The 21,059-nt window shown below is 42.7% G+C and overlaps 1 protein-coding gene across 1 annotated transcript in view; it reads left to right on the top strand.

Moving 5' to 3' along the window:
* Positions 1-1,336: 1,336 nt before the first annotated feature.
* The window catches only part of tmtc2b (transmembrane O-mannosyltransferase targeting cadherins 2b), an 80,631-nt gene continuing 60,908 nt past the window's right edge, over positions 1,337-21,059 (top strand). The window contains exon 1 of the mRNA XM_026366564.1: positions 1,337-1,785. Within this exon, the coding sequence (XP_026222349.1) occupies positions 1,703-1,785 (83 nt within the window). The 5' untranslated portion in view covers positions 1,337-1,702. The remainder of the gene's footprint in view (positions 1,786-21,059) is intronic.

The following is a 21,059-nucleotide window of genomic DNA, read 5'->3' as shown; positions in this document are numbered from 1 at the left end:
TAACAAGGAGATAATCAGTGAAAAACATCGATTTAATCATGGACAATGCATTTTAATGTACTTTCCAGCCTGAAATCATTGCCTCAGGACTTATGTGATGTATGTTCTCCCCTCAGGCGCCATGCACTGTGAGCCCTCTACTGGTCACTGTGGGGTCAGCTATACACTTCTTATTTGTTCTGGTCGGACCTAAATCAATAGAAGCACTTGAGTAACAGTAACACTGCAGAGGCTCTCAGGGGACAGTGTGATCAACATTTCACCTCTTCTTCACTATCATTTCTAACAGTGGACTGTTGGTTCTAGTTGACGAGGCGTTTTCATGAGTCATTGTGGGTTTAGCCCTTATGTTTATAAAATTAGTTAATTAAAATTAGCCAGAGTGGTACAATAATTGTAATAAAAATATTTTCAATAAGATACTAATTCACAACACAGGAATTATTGTATAGAAATGACAATTACAGCCATTAGTTGCCTGAAACATTAGTTTTTTAATTAAACCATTAGGGATGCATAGACCACTAGACTATAACATCATTTATTCTACACTGTAGCTGTTAAATGAGGATAGTTACACCACTAATTACAATAATATGGCATTAGTTCTGGTGCTAACTCAGAATAGAATAAAATAATAAGAAAATATTAAAAGACAAATATTAATGAGTATGATCAGATATTTATGGAGCCTACCTGACCGTCACTCTGAGATCTACCTCCACACATACTGCTGTTAATAGTGGTAAGTAATTCTAACCAACAGCAAGATTTACCTCCATCACCGGAGGGGGGCAGTGCGCATGCGCTCAAGATCTCCTAAGCACATGCAGTTGATTCACAACTGCGTCAAGTTACTGAAAACAGCACAAGTAGGAGCGGAAGTGTGTTACATGCGTCTTCAGAATAAAGCCCAAATGTCTTGAATGAACATGGTAATTGATGAATAATAGGTAAAAAGAAAATAAACGTTTACTGTAGAAGTTAAATAGAAGTAATATAACTCTAATTCACAATTTTAAAATGTTATCTAGCTGGAAAAGTAGATTTATAGTCAGTCATAAGTTGTGAAAATGATTGTTGGCATGCCCAAACAACAGATTAATCATTCGCACTTGGGTTTTTTATTTGATGAAATTAGAGGAAACCATTCACATCCTTTGCTTTAATGTCCACTTTGACCAGAATATTCAGTCGCACAATGCGAAGCGTGAATCAGCTGCTTTTATTTTGAAAAGCTAGCCGGACCTCAGCCGTGTGATTTGTCTCCAGCTCGACCTCCGCCTCAATCCCGACGTCCGTCCAGCAGCGGCCGCTGAGCATCCGAGCGCTGGTCCTCCTCCGTGTCGGGAAGGCGTGCTGCTGGCTGCGCTGTCACACGTTCAGCCGACGCCGCTCGCGTCTTTCTTCGCAGCTCTTCCAGCTCTCAGCGGGATATAAAGCTCCTCCAGCTCAGACCCAACATGGGTTAGAAGCCGAGGCGGCGCATGGATTATCCACTTTGTGCACTTCAGCGGGGATGATGGAGGGGGAAACGGACTTGTTTTCGCAGAGACATCCTGACAAAGACGGGGGACTGAGAGGGAACTGAGATCCTGATCCTCTCCCTCTCTCTCTCTCTCTCTCTCTCAGCTTCTACTGGGCTGATTTATTTGTTTTTATTGATTTCGGTTTTTGTTTTTTTTTTTTCCTCGCTGGAGAGATGTTTGCAGAATTGCTGTGCGGCGCCGTGGCTCTGGTCCTGTATGTCAACACTCTGGGCGCCGATTTCTGCTACGATGACAGGTACTTTGGTTTGAATGAATGACGCCCAAGGCACCCAACGCGTCACCGTGTTTGCTGCGTGTCTCCTCTCACCTGCTGCCCCGCGTCCGTGCAGGAAAGTCAGGGAGGGGGCAGTGATGAGATGGAGCCGTCGCGTCGCCGTAGGTCGGCGTGAGCCGGCGGCGGCAGCTTGTGGCGCTGAGCGTTTACGCAAACACAACCAGCAGCCATGTGTCAGTCTATCGATGGAGGAGCGCACTTTGAAGAGCTGTGTGCCACGGATCCACCTCTAGTTCCAAGTAGTGCTTGTGCGGGTTTGATGAGTTTGAGCGTGAAGCTCCTGCAGCATCCTTTTTTTTTTTTGTTTTTTTTTTTGTTTTGGTATGATTAGTGTTGGTGGACAGTCAAATCAAGTTGTGAGTACAGTGAGAAGTGTGGCTGGCTCACTGCAGCGTGTTGAGCATGTTGCAGTCTCCAGAGCCTGGACTTGTTCTAAGCCTTGACTTGTGCTGAGGAAATAATTGATCTCTGGAGGAGAAACGTGTCTTCTCACTTCACAGCACAAGTCCCCCTTTGCCGAGCTCGACCAAATGTGCAGCCTGCTGCAACTTTGAGCAAAGTATTTTATTATTCATATTCTCCAAAATAAGGCAGCAAGTTGCCATCCTCCACTAGGAGCCATCGGTGCACGCTGTAATGCGGGGTGATGCATTACTCATAGCTGGCCTTTTGATAGTTGATGGCTGAATGGTTACCATTCCCTCAGGCTCATTTATGCACCATCCGTGGCTCCATGTAGGTCAGAGGCATCATTGTTTCCCTCCTATCTCTATATCATCTTCTTCTGAACACAGCACAGTGCGGTTCATGATCTTCTGTGTGTGCTTTGTTCCAGTCGCCTGTGTGTGTGTGTGTGTGTGTGTGTGTGTTTACCACAGGTGTTGTGCGACTATTAAAGCTCAACCAGAGGAAACAGCTCAGTGAACAAACAGTGACATTGTGTCCACATTAACTAGAGGAGTACTTCCTCTACAACTCTGCTTACCTCTTTGTGTACAGATCACTTCCTGCTTCACACGCAGCCTGAGGTATTTTCGCTGAAAGCCTGATGCTTTTCTTTTAGTAGAGCTGCTGTTGCATTTGCACTTTTGGGCTCAGACCCAACATGTCCTGTGTCCATAAACCTGTCGGGGAGTGGCAGCACTGTGGAGAGGTGAGGGGCTGCTGCTGCTGCTGTGTGGCTGCTGCTGCTGTGTGGCTGCTGGAGAGCCCTGAGCCTCCAACTTTTAATGTAAGGCAGAAAGACACTGATTATTCTGTATAGAGATGTTAACATAATGTTATTTATCACCACAGTATTTTGGGTCCAAATTATTGCAGGGTTCTTAGAAAACAGATGAATGACAGCAGTGTCCCAGCCAGGTTTTTTTTTTTTTTTAAACGTTTTCTCTGACATGTTCTGCTTCTGGCACGTCTTTCATTGCGGCCTATCTGTCATCCAGTGTTATCTATTTAACACCATGTGTTTGGTTCAGGCTTGCAATTAGCAGTCATCTCCTGTCCCCTCGGGCTCCACTGGGGGAGGAAGGGGGGTAGGGAAATAGAGAAAGGGGTGCGTGCGACAGAGATACAGAACTATACAGTAATACAGTTTGGACACAGGACACAAGCTGACTGGACGTTTGACATCAGAGAAAATACTAAATGTGCACTGACAATAATTTATGGCTCATCTCCATAATGTTTTTTTCATAAGCTCCTAACGCTCACAAATACAAATCTACAGCTTTTTTTTTTTTCTGTGATCTCAAAGAAAAAAAACTCTGTCTGCTGTCGAATGCTTATGATAAATAGTGGCAGAAGAATTAAATATGGATATTTAGTCACAGTGCAACATTGATTTCCCTGTGAAAAGACAGATTGTGCTTCCATTTTGCTCCTGGCTGTGAAACTAATGCGTTGACTTAGCTCCACTGGTGATTGAAAGTTAGGATCCAAGATTGTAATGTGTGTGTGTGTGTGTGTGTGTGTGTGTGTGTGTGTGTTTTTGTGAGTGTGTGTATAATGGCATGGTGCTACCGAGCTGACACCTGAGGATTTGCAATCAATTGGCCGGTTGTCTCTCTCTGTGCAGCAGTGGAATATATGCTATTATGTTTTTTGGCCTTTTATTTCCTCTGTAAATACAATGGGCTGCGTATGGCAGGGTGTTTGTTCTTAGTCAAATACGTCTTATCAAAGGTGTGTACAGCGGTGACACATTCATTTGAGCAAATTTAATGGATACCGCACATAGTAACCAAGGCCACGAGGAGGTCACAGATAACACGTGTTATAAGAATTGTTTTTTTCTCCAGGCAGTAAAAAATAATAATCCCACGCAGGACAGTTTTGAGACCCTGCAGTCAGTCACCGTCCCTCCCTCGATCATAAACGACAGACTGGAAGAGTGGCCCGATCCACGGTGCCAAATCACCCCGGGGGAGCTTTTCCTCTCCCTCCCCTGGAAACACTCATCATTAGCACACACACAGCTTTGACACCTGTACTGGAAAATGGGACTCGTACGTCTTATAGTTCATATCTATGCTGCTATAATCTGCACTTAGGGCTGAGCGAGGGGAATGGGAGAGCCCAGATAAATGTCAGAGGAGAAATACTGGTGCAATATTCGGTGACTTGTTGTAATCCTGCACGCTAGAAAACTTTCAGTACGATATCGAACCCCGGTGAAGGAATGTATTTTAGCTCGATCGCAGATGTTTGAATTGTTGGCACACTACTTAAAGTTTCTGAATTAAAAACTGTTTCAGCTCCTCAGGTCAGCAGAGGCAAAAACAATAGGAGTGAACTGAAAAGGCCGACACTCCTTCCAGGTTCTACTTATAGTAAGGTATTTTTTTTTAGTTTAACCCCAACACGCGGGCCTTATGGATTATTGTTTCCTGTCATGGGCTTGAGGGATGTGATGAACTGCGCCCACCTCGCCTCTCCGCCCTCGTGCGGTGTCCTGAGGTTTCACTATGTGAGGATGTGTAAAGGTTGCAGGTCACGCTGAAGGACGCATCCTCCCTGGGCATGGCCGATGATTTATAACGCTCAGACAGTTGGTAGAGGCGAGACGCCACTTTGCTCCGTTCCCCGAAAGCTTTATGAAGTAATAAGTTGGGACTCGAGAGGGGTGGGGGGGGGGGGGAGAACTGAAACTCTTCAAGCTGACGCAAAGAAGCCACACTGTGCTTTGGGTGCTGACTCATGTAGTTTAATGATCAAACCATTTAGTCTGTTTTTTAGTGTTTGTGGGATTTCTTCACTCTTGGCTTCTTTTGTTCACTTTTTTTTTTTTAGCTGTATAACTTCGTGTTCGTAAGCGTGGATAAGCGGATAAGCATTCTAATTCACTGACAAACAGAAAAAAAAAAGTAATCTAGAAATCTCTGTGTGGTCCCCTGCAAACCGGAGAGCAGTCTGTGTTGGCCTACCTGACCCGACCCTGTGCTCCTGTCTGTGTCCATGGCTGCCTCCACCTTGGCACAGTGTGTAAGTGCACTGATCTGGAACCCTACTCTCATGGCCTATACTGTAAGATGGGCTGGTTAGCATTGTGGTTATGTTGAGGGCCCAAGGGCGGCAACCCAGCAGTCTGAGTATCTCTGCTTTTTTCCCCAGTCAGGCTTTCTCTGTGTGTGCCCTGTAATTAGCGTCCTGCCTGCAGAGAGAGGACTCACGACATGGTTTGGTAGAAGTTGCTGCTCCGCTGTCTCTCTCTCCCTCTCTCTCTCTCTCTTTTGCTCTCGATTTCTCTGTCAACCTTCCCTTTGACTAACCCCCAAAGCCTTTTAGGCCTTCAGCTCCTATCATCCCACGACTGCCTCCAGATGGTCTCATTTGGTAAGCAGTTTAGGGTTCTTTCTCCCTTCTGCAGTTTGAAGGGGAAGGTTTAAAGTGGACTCAAATGGAGGATGTTGTGTTTGCTTATAGATGCCAGGATGGAGACATCAAAGTTTCTGAGGACAGAGACGGTGCTTGATAGAGTTAGTGAAGATCCCGTCAGAACTAAAGCACATGCAGCACAAAATAAAGGCAGGAGGCTTTTCCTCTTCCTCCCCTGGACTCCCCAGGAGCCTGGACACGTGTGTGTGTGTGTGTGTGTGTGTGTGTGTGTGTGTGTGTGTGTGTGTGTAAAAGGAGTCACTATAGTGTTTTCAGATCTCTTGTCAAGTGGAGGAAGCATTGATCCTGGGGAATCTGTTGGCATGAGAGGAAGGAGATTTGTGGGAGGTATCCTGTCTAGTCTTTTTGGCCGCAGGTTTGCTCTGCTAAATTTTACTCAGGTGATGAAAAGAGGCTGTTTGTTATTTGCGAGCAACATTTCCAGATTAATTACTGCGCGCCAACTCGAGACAGTTCACATTCCGAACACCGTAGCTGTTTGCAGCGAACTCCTGACAACAGTTTCTCGTTTTTCCCCACAACGTGCCCAAGTGTCACAGAAACAACCTGTTCTCCTGCCATCTAGTCATTTCCCAGAAACGGATGATTCTCCTGATAGAACACGCTGCCGTGCTGTTACCATCTTTATTTGAGCGATGTCTGCCTGGAAAGATCAGCTCAATTTTAACCGCGCAGACAGACGGGATCACCATTTTTCCAAAGCTCTCATTTTCCAACAGATAGCCATGGAGCATAAAAGTAGTTATTTTCACCCTCACCACAACTGCAAGATAAGCTAGCCTGGCAAGAACGCATTTGTTTCTATAAATATCATTAATGAGCAGTTGTTTTTGAGTTGCTTTCCTTACCCACAAAACCCGACACAATTAGGGATGGACTAAGTTCAGATTTAGGTCAAAAGGAAACCAGGCTGACTAGATAGACTAGACACATGTATGATGCTCCTCATTCGCCCTCACTGTCATCAGCCACTAGTAAGACTTCATTATACTGTATGTTGGATATTGAATTTCACCTCCTAAAGTCCGTTGCGAAATGGCTGGCGTTTGTGCTTCAATTCCTGTGGCGATGGCAGAAAGGAAAAATCTGAAGTACCTGCATATTTGGAAAAATGTGCAGTAGGGATTAAATTTGAGAAAGTGTTTTATTGATGCACTTCCAAACATGTAAAATAGTGTGGAAACACACACATTAAAGCAGAACAGTGCATTCCTGTTACCTAACTGTGGACTTCCTCCTCGCCACCTTTTCATTCTGGGTCACCAGGTTTCTCTGCGACTGTCAAAACAGTGAAATTAGCCAGAATCAGAAGGCTGCTCCACTGCAAGATCTAGTAGGGATCCCAGTCAGTGTGACGCTGCACTTAATTTTTTTCTGTCCTGAAGTTATGTTTTTTATTCCTGAGAAACTGGAAATGTACATGATTGTTTGTGGACTTACTTTATGACTTTCTATGAGGAAGCTTGACTTATGTTCCCGACTATTTTAATCCTAACTAACGTGATGATGAGGATTTTATTTTTCAGCATAAAACTTATTTGTGTGTTAACTGTTGTAGTGCTTGCTGTCGTTTTTCAGTTAGTCACAGTAATCCTGAATGGCATTTTACACAATGAACATGCTGCTGTGACGCCACCAGACACCTATAATCTCCACATCTAGATAGGGTCTAGACTCTTGAGAAACACGATACATACAAGACTTTTAAATACCTGTGGTGGCTTGATGCGGCCGTGATTGCGCAGTGTACAGGAGAGTGTACCCCACAAATCCCCCATTGATTACTGGAGCCAACTGCTATCTGACATTGGGTGAAACTGAATACGTGTGGCAGGTTGCAGGGAGCTGAATCACTGCACTGATTGCCCGCTTCAGCTGATTGTCATTTGTGATATGTTACAGCGGTAGAGCAGTAGTCCGACTGTGGGACTGAAATCTGCTCATGAGCATTCATGCCCATCATTTCTTGAAAGCCCTTGCTGTGCTCTAGCTAGGCCACTGCAAGCTGCTTCAAAGCTGCATTAATCAGGCTCTGATGCTTTGTAATCACCCGACTGGTAGGCAGTAGGATGAGAAATGGGCCATATGTAGATGTCAGGTTAGCTGCTGTTGTGTCTTTGCTGCACTGCACGAGACACTAACCTCAATCCTCTTTAGGCATTCTTAGTGCTCCGTGCTTGGCTATTTAATTAAAAACCAACAGATTATCTCTCCTAACAAGTCATGTGGTTAGTGCGGCACACGCATACTGTACATACAGTACTGTATACTGCCAACAGACACACAGACAGGATAATAAACGCCCTAAATGGGAATAATGCTTAATACTGGATTGAATAATCTGACAACAGATCTTTGACGTAGTCAATGTTGTGTAGCAGACTTCATTGAAAACTGATGGATCAAATGGGCTGTTTGACATTAAATTAGGATTAGACACATTTATAACAGGATGCATGTTGCGTGTCAATTGGTTGTATTCCTAAAAACAATATCCTAAACAAGTGTACAGATTGATATAGGCTGGGGTTATTCTCCCATCATTAGGCATAGGCTGCAAATGATTTGACTCTGCAGGGTTAAGTTGTTAATGAGTCTAGACAAGAGTTTGGATTTGGAAGGCTAATGCTGGCTGATGGCTCTTAAGCTGCAGCCACTCTCAGGCTCTTGGCCCTCTTCATATTAATGGGATTAACGGGACTGTGGACGAGAGGGGGCACGACGTGTAAGCAGAGAACCCCAAGCCATTCGAAACAAAAAATTCCCTGTCCCCCATATCCAACAGGGACTCTTTAGTTTGGCCTTTTCAGCAAGAAAGAGGAGAAGGCTACCCCTCTTCACTAGGCCTCGCCATCTCAGTGGCCCTCTCTGGCAAGGAGCAATGCCTTGTTTCGATAAGGTTATGACACAAGTTGGCCAGTGTGGGGGCAATGCCTTTGTTCATTGTTAGAAAAAGGGGTTGTGTGGTCTCTCTGTTCTTTCTGGACCCAAATGAAGGCCGCTATTTGTCGCCAAACAGAGGGGGAATTAAGACTTACTTATGTTGGCCTGTTGTTTATAAGAGACAAAGAAGCAAGACCTCGGTTTACACTGCTGGAACAGAGCAGAAATCTGCTGCAGCCATCCAGATCAAACCTGTCACGAACTCATTCTGGTCGTATGTGGTGTGGTTACCGTTTCAAGTGGAGAGACAGGAGAAGGATGGCAGAGGATTCACAGTTGGTGAGCTAACAGAAGCTTCTCTGTGTTATGAAATATGCCAGCTCAACTTGTTAGTCTTGGGTGGTGTGGATATATAGTTGGAAATGTGTCAGTCAATGCAGAAATGTGGCCTGACAAGTTCTGGAGCTTGTTCCCAGGCTGGAAAGCAGCCATCTGCTTTTAGTTGTCAAAGCTGACAGAAGGGTTTCCACAATGTTAGTCATTTGTAGTTAGTATAGAGAAATGATGGTGTTTTTTAATTGTAAGCCATATTTTAGGGGTGAAAAAGGTGAAATCAAAGATAACAAATAGATTTTACATAACCCAAATGGAGTCTTTGGTCCTAGGTCCTTTGTCTCGAAGGTTTGTTGCTTTTGAGACCAGATTAAATGTTTGTGAAGTTTTCCAGAACAACTTGATTTGCTGGTGGTTTGCTGCCATAGTTTTCTCTTCCTGTTGTGTTTACCAGTCGTACATGACCTTTCAAAGTTTGATGATGTTTGTGTTTCTCTTTCATTAAAGCATTGTCTTGCAGGTAATTGCTGCTGACAGTTCAGTGTTTAACTTGAGGAAACTGATTAAATCTGTGCAATGGCAGCTCTCTCCACCTCATCTACTGTATGTGGAAGCTGCTCAACAAAGAAAAACCTAGTAAAACTCTTGTTGCTTGAAACTAATGAGGAACATGGACTTAATGTAAAAATAAATTATTCCTTTTGAGGATATGTTTCCGCTCTTGTCAGATTTATGTTCATTTCTTAAAGGATGCAAGTGTTGGAATTTGTCTGACTTGGGTTATTATTGAGGTTAATGTGGTTTTCAGATATGATTACAGTATCTGGAGTTTCCTGAGTGTGGTAAGTGAGTCAGATGCAGCACAGAAGGGCCTGTGGTCTGGCCAAATGAGCTGCTGTGGGTAACCTGCAGGGCCCATAACACTGGGACACAAGAGAACATTTGCCCCTTGTTCTGTTAATTTTGTCATTGAGTGGGACGATAGAGACCAAACATCATTGTACATCTCGGAAAATGAGAGGAAATTGGACGATGACTGGTCGGTTGCAGTAGCACAGTTTTCTCTATTTGTAGACCTGTCACATACACATACAGAGCAAATCGAAGCCTGAATTCTTGTGGACCCAAACGGTAGCCACCTCCCTCTCTCTTCCCTCACTTCCTACTTCCGACCAGACCGCAGCAACGAAGGAAGCACATCTTTTCACAAGCTGCCTCTAATTGATAGTGTGGAGCCATGGGAACCCAGTGCGCGGTTTTAGAACTCGGCAAAATGCGTGCAAAGCACAACAGCCCGCAATATGCCACCCTCTGGGACACCACAGGTTATTTACAACCAGACGACGAGTCTGGACCAGGTCCTCGTATAGCTTAGTTTAAGTAAGTTTAAAAAGAAAAAAACAAAAAAACTACCCACCACACTTGAACGTGACCCTTGCCAAGCCTTTCATCAAATAGCTACAGAGAGAGAGAGAGGGTGACAGATGAATCCGGGTCAGAGCTGTAATCTTGGCATTGGCGGGGGGCTTTTCACTAAATGGTTGTGTGGGATATGAAAGAATGAAACTATATATATGTGTGTAGGTTAAGTTTCTGCTTTTGGGGCTAATTTTATTTTTATTTATTTTTTTTTAGCAGCTACACATGTACAATTTAAAAGTTTAAAAAGATTTTTATTTTTTTTTATTTAAAATTAATTTAGGAATTGGGGTCATGCATTTCTTGTGTTTGGATACATGTATGTGACATTGCAAAATCCAATTAAATGTGTAAATTGACTGCTTTTTATTGGAGCTTGTCATGGCTTGGTGAGAAAGACGAGTATGACATCTCTCCAGATGGAGAACAGCTTGTGTTATATTGTATTTCACAGGCGGAGCCAACTCTTGTTCGTTCTCTTTCATACTTGCTCGCTCGCCCTCTCTCTGTGTCATCGTGAATAAAATCACACCGGTGATAGATTGATGGAATCATGATGGTTCGCAGGCTTGATTTCAGCGGTTTATTTTGGCTGCGTGCTGACCCTCTCTATCTGTGGCCACGGCATTTCTCCTCTTCTTTGACCTTTTGCACGTGTGACTTTCCCCTCTTACTGTTCTGCCAAGTAAGCTCTTCCTCTTCAGCAGGAGATGGATACACACACACAATTGCCTGGAGTTTATTTTTGATTCAGGATAGGAGTTTTTGGTTGGGAGAAAGTTTGCGTTACAGTTTTTCCTTTACCAGCCCCGGATGTTTGACGATCTGGGGGCAGGACACCATCAGTGGCCCTGACAGAATTATGAGACTTCTTAAATACACACTGAAGAAAAATATTTTCTTATTCTAATCACAGAGAGATTGAGGATATGCAAAAGAGAGAAGAGAGCTGATAGAGCTTTAGGGCATTAGACGAAGGCCTGATCCCTGAGTGCGACTGCAAAGGCCCAGATCTGTTTCAGCCTGCGGTGAGCACATGCTGTCCTGACTGTGAACTCCAGCTGCTAAGGGCTTTACAACATTTACCTGATGAGATGTTAAGGGCCCAAAAACCACACCGGATCCCCCAAGTGGTTCCTCTGAGCGTGTCCAGCCTTTACAGAAGACACTGCTGCTCACCACCACATGGTAGAAACATCAGCGGCTATTTTAATTAGGAAACATTCTTAGAGAAATCCATCCTCGGCGTTGCTGGCTTACAAGCTTAGTTTTCGTTTGTGTGACTGACTGCTGGGATCCTTGATGAAGACCTTAACCTTCAGACATGTGAGGCTCACGACTGTTCAAACAAAACTGTCACTCAGAAACGCCAAACCCGCTGTTTTTCTTTTTTTCACCTGATGGTCACACAGTTTTATTTTCTAGAATCAAGCCCCATTATCTTAGAAGGAGACAAATTATACTATTATACTGTGATACTACTGAGTATCACACTCAGGTTCTCGAGGGGAGTCGGTTTCTGACTGCGAAGCAGTGAAATTATGTTTCCCTGCTGGCACATTTCCATCACTCATGTAAAGAAAAACACATTATCAACACTAAACACTCGATTAAATGGCGTGTGCGGCTCGCTTGCTTCCTCCTCTGCTCATTTAGGAGTAATCTAAAAACATTTGCTAATGCAGTCTGCCCATCACTCCACTTGATTGATGGGACTGATGAGTCTGTCACATGACAGCTGAAGGTTAGTAGGCAGGCCTCGGGTACCTGCCGTGTGGGCCCGTTTGTTCCCTTGAGCTACGGCAGCGTTGTTTGGAGAGAGCAGACCTCCAGTCTGTCCTGCGATTATGTCATCTCCTAAACTGCAGCTCTTGTACTCATTCTCCTCAGCAGTATGCATCTACCACTGGCAGCTCATTGAGAGTTTATTGATTTTTAGCAGAGGAATAATCCACCATAGTTTCTCGGTGAGCATGCAGATGGCTGACCCTTATTAGCTGTGCAAGGATTTCATATATTTCTTCCTGCAGCCATTTCAGAACCCATTCGTTCCTTTAATGAAGTGTAAATCCATAGTGGAAAATGAATAACTTACTGTACATGTCTACTGCCAGCAGTCTGATAGCAGCATACATTTGTGTATAAAAAGTATTCTCCGTAGGTGTAGTGATGGTCCCGAAAAGTTTATTTTTCTGGATTCAGTATCGAGACGAACTGGCGTGAAGAACTACGCAAATGTTTTTGCATGTGATGTATTGCGTGTGCCCGACAAAAAGAACGATCCGTGTTATACGGGAGACTATGGTGTGTCTCACACTCTGCTGTTGGAAACGTTAGGCTGTAAATCATGTGGATGAATGATGGATACCAGTTGTCACAGTGAACAGATGAGTTGGCAGGATGCACGCTGGCATGTTTGCCTGCTCAACGAGCTTTTAATTTGCGCTAACGACTTGACATCAGCAAATTAGGGGTCCCTGGAAACCAGACTTCTGTGGAGGAACTTACCTGTTTTCAAGATGCTCTGAGCTACACACACAAATGCAATAGAGCTGCGTATTCTGGTGAAAAAGTCACATTGTCATTATTGTGAAGTGTGTATTTCTCAGCTCAAACATACTAACGGGTGGTGCCTCTTGTACAGGGTGCAGATCATTTTCTGAAATCCCTCTTTGCTAATGGTTTGCCAAGTAGAATACTGTGGAGTCAGTGATTTCACAGATGGAGAATAGGCATATATTAATTTAATTAAATTGCAGCCTTTTGCGGTTATAGTGAAAAATTGCATTGACTGGGGATTGCGATTTAATTATTCTACCTATTACTACCTATTATTTGTGTTTTTTCATAGTAAGGCTTAATTCTGCACAATTGCAAAACCTGTAGCCGAGAAGAATTAGTTAGAAAACCTTTCCTTTTTTTCTGTTGGGTCAGTGTCAGTGGTCCCCATGACTGACTCGATGGCACGTTGCTTCACCTGTATTGTATGTATTTATTTAACACAGAAAATTATCCCTAATTCTCAGTTTGGCTGTGGCTGAATATTGCTTTTTTCCCACTGTAATTGGCTGTTGTTTTCACAAGCACTTTGTATTTTACACTAAATTGCAAACTTGGCTTTCACCCAGTGCAATTACATTTCCCATCAGAGAGCTGTGATTAAGCTATTCCTGGTCTCCACAACCTGCTTCACTCCGGTTACACTTATTCAAAAACCCATGCTTTGCGAAGAAAAAAAAAAATGTTTTAAGTAGAAATGCAAATGAACGTGCAATAAAGCACTTCCTCAGTGCATTTCTCAAGATCTTGTCATTCAGACAGTCATACTATTCGTTGCCAAGACCTAATAGTTTTACAATACACCGTCTCAGTAAGTATACTGTTGGAGAGGACTCATCTAAAGCTGTGCCATAATCACATAATCATCATTATGAATGATCTTGTGGTATTTATTAAGAAGACATGTGGTTTTCTTCAGGAAACCGGATCTGCAGTCCAGTGAATGATGGATAGTTTTTTTTATTCTTCGCCATCAGTCGTCATTTTTTGTTGTGTTGCATTTTGTTTTCACAGTGTCACATTTCCAGTTTAACATAACCACTCGTCCTCCATTCAAATATGTTTTATCATTATGATCAGGGCAGTGACAAGTGGAGAGGAACCACAGGTTGTTTGATTACCTGGCATTGCATGGTTTCATACGTCCGTCACAGTTCCACTGTTGTCCACCGTACAGATAATATATCAATAATAATATTGGCTCTGGTACAGCTTGTTAAATGTCACTTTTCTTTTTAAATGTATAAAGCAGATGGATGATACTGTGTGTTTTCCTCATCTAAACAGTTGCATTCTCAAATCACACTTGGGATGTATTCATTAATAAAACAGACTATTCTCCCTCAAGCTTTAATTATTTGCAGATTTGTTCGACTTAGGAGGCTTTCTGTGTAACTGTCAGAGAGTCAGCTGCTGCAGCAGTAGACGAGACACCCACGGTCTAAACCCGATTAAGACTTTAAACCTTTTAGTCCCCAATCGAGAGGCCATTAATTCTCTTAGTTTAGGGCCATACATTACTTTTTGCAAGAGTGCACCGTAGTTTTAGTATTTATTCGAATTTTTTATTTTTTTTTAAGTTTGTAACTAAACCAAAAGCTGTCCAAGTAAAAGAACCCTGAAGGAAAGGTGCGTTTGATCTTCATCGGGAGAATTCATCAAAGATTTGGTGACTGAGATCAAAGTGCATCACAACTGGTCAAACATCTTGATCTTTTTTTTTTTAAAGAAAACTGATCAAAGAATCTACATTTTGGACCGACCCCAATTTGGGGATAAAGTGCAGTTGTTCTCTGTGTGCATGCACAATGTTCGCCTAAAACTATCAAATGAAAGTCTTTTGGACATTCAGAAACCCTGATGCTGTTTACCCTCAAACCATTTTCACGTCTGTAGATAACATAGCGTTGTTGTCGCCTTGTTGAGGACTAACAACTAAAAACTACTGAAATAAGAAGTAGCTCTTTACAGTAAATACATCATGATACGCTATTTGTCTATTTTAAATCCAGAGTTGCCACTGCATGCTATCCGTCTACAGTTGCTACAGCCATGAGAACACTGGGTGTAGCGTGACAAGACCATGATATAAAACGTGAATGGGGAGTTTTCACCTTGTCAAACCAATAGAGCTTTTATGATGCAAGTTTCGCTCTTTGTACTGCAATCCTTCGCTCATCTGTGAGTCTGTCTCGCTGCCACCTTTGTGCAGTAGCCGTCATTAGTTTGACTGGAAAGCCTACCTCCACTTATCATGATGAGACTTGATAACACTTACCACATACGTTGAGCTGCTTTCTTTATTTTCCACTTTTATTTGATTTCTTATAGAATGCAGCTGTGAGTGTTTTTTGATACCCTCCTGTGCACAAATACCATAAGGTCAACCATGCTGTTCCCATTAGCAGAGAACACACAGTGTGTTGCATGATTTTACAGCGGAAAATTATGTAATCCCGCCTGATGCCTTATGGGCTTTACAGAAAATAATGCAGGTAAGATTTGAGCATAAAAAATGGCTGAACTGAATCTAAATAATAAATTGCTAGGCCCGCTATTGTGGACAGATCTGTTGAAATCCTGCATCACCAGTATCAGTTTATCAAAACACTATTATTTATATAGGTCTACAAGGCTTGACAGTGTTATTAACATCATTCCTTAGTGCGGGTTATTAGCTCAGTTGGTGATGTGTTTATAGCTGTTGGGACTGTGTTTATTTGAAACCAGCTTCTCCAGGATACAGTAGACCCAGTCAGATAATTTTGAGATTTATGAGTGGGATAAAGCAGCAGTGGTGAGCAGTATTTACCTCGAGAGTTTTGCTATAGATAAATCATATGCCGTCTACCAGACAACCATGGAACGATAGCGCCTGAATCAAAAGAAATAAATACCAATTCATTTTCTCGGAACTGCTTGTTTCATTTCTACCCAGCTTTAATCATAAACAAAGAATTTTTAATAGTGGTGCAAAGATGTGGTTCAGTGATATTTTATGTCAGATGTGTTCATATAGCTTATGCCATTTATGTTGTTGTTGTTTATTCTCTCGTGGTCTCAACATTAACCTCTTACAGCGTGATGTGTGTTTATGTTGTGCAAAGGCAGAAATTCATGAGAACATAATATGGCTGTGGATCAGCGAGGATTAGACTTTGCCCTCAAGAGGATAACTTTTTAAAAACTTCCAGCTATACACAAAATGCACATGTAGTATGATGTAGATGGTGTTGTTTGTGAAGTGAAGCGTCGACTTACTCAAACACACACTTTTACCCTAAAATCAAGGGCAAGTGGTGGCCTCTAATAGAGCAAACCAGCAATTACTCTCCAGAGGCTGGTAATTGATTTGTTAAAGTACTGTACCTCCACTGGCTTCGTGAAATGAGATGACAAGTACAGCAGTGAAGCAGTTGGAGGGAAGGGGTGGGGGGGTTGAGAGAAAAACTGGGTCCATGACCCATAGAAAGATCAATACTACACGGCGAGCCTGTGAAAACGGCTCTGCAGCTCTTTGTTCTCATTCAGGCCGTTTCCTTTCAACCAACCATATTGCCACACTACACTTGATGTGGTGTTATTAGAAAAAACACATCTCACTGACACAGGCGATTTGTCTTTACTGGCCGTTTGTTTGACCATGTGGTTTTCCATAGTACAAGCAGAAAATAACTCTTTTTAACTGCTCATCATTGTAAGCGATATCAAGGGGCATAAAATGCCACGTGAATCCCAAACAAACGGTTTTAATACACCGTGACGCGGCGACATCACACTCTTTAGCTGTGTTGTGCGTAGTTCAAAGCCCTGCATTAGAAGTTGTTAAAACTGGAATGGTGTCCATTAATTCCACCAAAGCTAGGGGCAAAGTCTGAAGAATTTGTTGGTATAACCTGAATCATATAACACCACTAGCGGTGTTGCACTGTGGCCTATTGTTTTTGTCCTGAGCTCTGGCTCCGACTTTGTAACCAGCTGAAGGGCTTTATATTCGTCCTTTTGAATGTACACTATACAGTACTATCACACAGTGCACAGATTTTGGCAACATCAGCACCCAACTCAGCTTTTCCCTGCCAAAAAAAGGGGGATAGGTCAATTGCAACTACACTTTTCAAGTCGTAAAAATCCATACACAAGTATTTTTCTTCGGGGTTTAGGGCGAATTCCTCATCCTCAGGAAAGGTAGCTGAAGGGTTGGTGGGGAATAATAGCTCACTTTGCACCTCGTAAAAACCTGAAAGTACACTTCGAGTGCTGCTGCTGAAGGCCTCTCACTGAAGGTCCCTCGCTTGCAGCTCTTTAAGCATTCTCTGACAGTTGTAGAAGTGACGAGGAGGGCCACACTGAGGTCGACATGTGCCTTCACACTCCTGCTTTGTGTGTTTAGTCCTCATCCTGTTGTTCCCTGAATGATAGGACATCGCATCATGAATACCTTTCACCCTACATTTTGTCAGTGACAGTCTTTTCCTGCTGGCTACTCCGCAACCCCCAGCTGCCAGTCGACACTCTAAAGTATTAAAGTGTGTATTTCCCTGCCACAGATGCATTATTCTGGCCATTGGTTACCAAACTGAAGACTGCGTGGTGATTTAACCCAGTTTGCATGACTTGCTTAATTTTTTTTATATCTGCTAAGCTCCAGGAATGCACTCTGCTACACAAGAATTACAGGCATGAGCAGAGAGCAGGGTTTTCATTGCATTCGCTGCTAAAGGTTTCTTTATTCTCTAGGTGCTCACTAACACCCATCACTGCCTTTTGGCAAAGATAGCAGATTGAGCTACAACTGAATTTTTTTGTATCTATGTGACGTCCTCTTTCTGCATAGCGCATTATAGTACCATGTCACACACAGCTACTGTACAATAGGTCATACCCATAGACTGTATAGATATATGCATGCTGGCTGTGAATAGGCTTCATCCGCTGGAGATCATTAACGTAGGTTGGTTAAGGTTGGACCAAATTAGTGGGCCGACAAACCTGCCGACACTAGCATCCATTCAGCCATGCAGCTGTCATGGCTTAAAGAGTTAAAAGTTAAAAATATAATATCGACAAGACAAATGTGTTGCTCTGCACCTGGGCTGCAAGTCAAGATTAAGAGGGAGATAAGCAAGGGTAGCATGTAGCCTAAAATGTTTAGACCATAATTCTGGATTGTATATGACTCACTAGGTAGGAGGCTGAATTGAATCCTTCCTCCCAGTCTTAATTTACTAACTTACTCCGGGTCAAACAGCCCGGTAAATCTTTCCTATCATCAAGGATCTGACATGATAGCAGGTTAATATAATTAAACCCCAAAAGCTTTGTTCACATCTGCACGCAACTGTGTTTTACATGATCCCACTCCACCTCTTTCGCTTATTACTTGTTCTGCCCTCCACTGTGCCCCTCCTTTCGTCATTAAGCATGCAGCTTGCGTGCTGCTTATAATTGAGCGCGTCGGTGAATTAGAGGCTCACTAGTTTTGGTTTGTTGTAGAGATGACAGTCTGTCTGTCTGTTTTCCATGCACAGATGTGTAAACACAAACACACGCCCACACGGCTTTTCGATGCTGATGGGAGCGAACGGCACATTTGCAGAGCACCTGAGCTTTGTGGAGTTAAGAGACTGCGCCATAAATAGTCCATACTGTACACCGTAGCTGTCTCAAGCAGGTGTTGTTCTGGAAAAATTCATCTTACATATACTGCATTAGGGAAAACTGCTATGTTTAGCAGTGGGTGTGTATTTTTAAGTATTAAATTGATTTTTCTTCTCTCTGGTTATTTTATTCTTTCATTGTTCTCTCAGAATTCTCCTGGTTTCTGCTTCATTTATTTTCATTTCCTCCTTGCTGTTCACACATATTGTGTGTTAATGTAATCCTACATTATCGTGTTTTATCACAGGACATGTATTTTGCTGTATTGCTAGATAATACCATACAAGTGAATTACTTTGACAATTTATTTAAATGTAGATATCATGGTTTGTCAGTATATAAAGACGATATGGTGCTATTTTCCTTCAGATTAGTTAGATTAGTCTGCACGTTGGCTTATGTGTTTGACTCGCACTGTGACTTTATGCTTCTACTTTTCCACTATTACTGCTTCTACAGGTGAAATAGAGATAGAGTTTCATTCATTCCCACAGTAGTCTTGAATATTTCATCACTACTAATCTGCCCTCATGAGTCAAAGGATAGCAAACATCACTTCTCTGCTCCTCGCTGTTTGGGTCATTACCACAGCACTTGTAGCAAGATGAGCATACACCTTCTGTCAACACGTTATTTTTGAGATTATGGCTTCCTCACTCCTCCATATGGAAATTGGGTTGACACAGGGAATTTCTTCCCATTTAAGCAGCCTTAATACTTAATGCTGTTTTGTCTGCCCCTAGGGCCTGCTGAGTGCGCTTTGCACTTTTTCGGGGCTGGCACAGATTCTCATTACCCATGGAAAAACTTCCGTGTTCATGTAAAGTGGTGTAACCTTATCCCGGAGACTTGAAATGCTTTGCAGGAGCATTACCATCCTCTACAATGTGGTGGATGTGATGCTGCTCCCCAAGAAGAATCACATAAATAGAAAATAGCCCAGCAGACAAAGTGCAGAAACAGCATGTGCTCGTTTAACATCTATAAATATCCAAGGTGAGGTTAACATCATATGTTCACTCTAGTAAGAAGAATTATGGGTAATGAAAGGAGCAAGAGGACTTGCACAGTGATGCAATTTGAGTTATTTTTATGCAGCCTTCCAAAATTGTGTTTTCAGTATATTGTGTTATATTGTGTGCGGTGGGAGGAATGATTTATGGTGGTACGAACCGAGATTGTTAACAAGTAATGTCTCTGGCTTACTGATATTAAAGTAGGACTGACAGATGTAAATGTGGGAAAGCTCACCCTTTCTGAGGGGTTTAGGTGAAGTTTTTCTGATCGATGCTCAGGGAGTCTTACAGTTTATACAGCACTGGAAATCGGTAAATGCTGACAACATAAGCTCCATCACAAGAATGGGAGTGCAGATGTTTACAAGACACCATCCACTGCGCGCTGAAGGAAACTAAACCTTACTCCCAAGATAATCTCCCCAGCAACTTGTCACGCTGGAGTCGCCCGAACACAAAATCAAATCCCCACCCGCTGGGGCTTTTGAGGACTGGTGATAGCGATTGCCACTGCGTTCAGTGCAAAGCAGTTCTAAATCAAAAATGTGTGTTTGTTTGGGGATATTGGAGCTTTGTGTGTGTGTGAGAGAGAGAGATGGTGTGAGTAAACGCTTGTGCTTTTTATGAGCTCATCTGAGTGATTTCCCAGTGAGAGTATGTTTTACAACAGGATTCCTCCAGGATGAGTCTGACTATTTGATGGAACAGCCCCTTGGCGGCCTCACAGGCTCCAACCTAATGAGCATCATGTCTAACAGGTGGTCCATCAGAGCACTGGGAACAAGAGGAATTAGGGTGTTTGTATGTAAGTTGCTTGTTTGCTGTCGAGTGTGGAAAATACTTTTTTTTAATAGCTACTCTTTTCTTCATCCAGCGAGGAAATTGAATCATAAACACAATCTTTTTTGGATCAGCATTTGTCAGCCTACGGGACTCTGTGGTTTCTACAGCAAATGATCGAATGTTTTCAGAAAACCTGGAAGGTGGTTGCAGTTTATTGAGTGATATGAGGCTGTGTAGATTACATACACTGTCTGGATTCGGCCGCGTTGTTTCCAGATTCTGCTATGAGGAACATAATAAAAAGAAAAAAACAGGGGCACGATTTACATAGCTGCGATGACAAGAGCTGTAAAATAGTTAATTGTTCCCATTTGCACTCCCAGATTATATATTTAGCAAAAGTTATTTGCATGATAACAGCTAAGCATGTTTTTTTGCCACCATCCAGTGTGGCTTCATTTTTTAATAGACTATATGTGTGGATATGTTTATACAAATCTCTTTTGCAAGAGGCCATAATGTCAGCATAATTGTACTCCACAAACTAAAAACAGATCGCAGGCACAATTAGGGAGTAAATAAAGGAAAATAAGGTCTGAAACAATAGGAAAGTACCCCATTTTCAGTCTATTATATTGATATGACAGAAAGTCTTAAGCATAAGCCTTTTCTATCCAGAAACCTTGC

The sequence above is a fragment of the Anabas testudineus genome, chromosome 6, assembly GCF_900324465.2.
Source record: "Anabas testudineus chromosome 6, fAnaTes1.2, whole genome shotgun sequence".
Classification (NCBI taxonomy): Eukaryota; Metazoa; Chordata; class Actinopteri; order Anabantiformes; family Anabantidae; genus Anabas; species Anabas testudineus.
The sequence above is the reverse complement of the archived record's forward strand: the minus strand, read 5'-3'. Positions and strand labels throughout refer to the sequence as shown.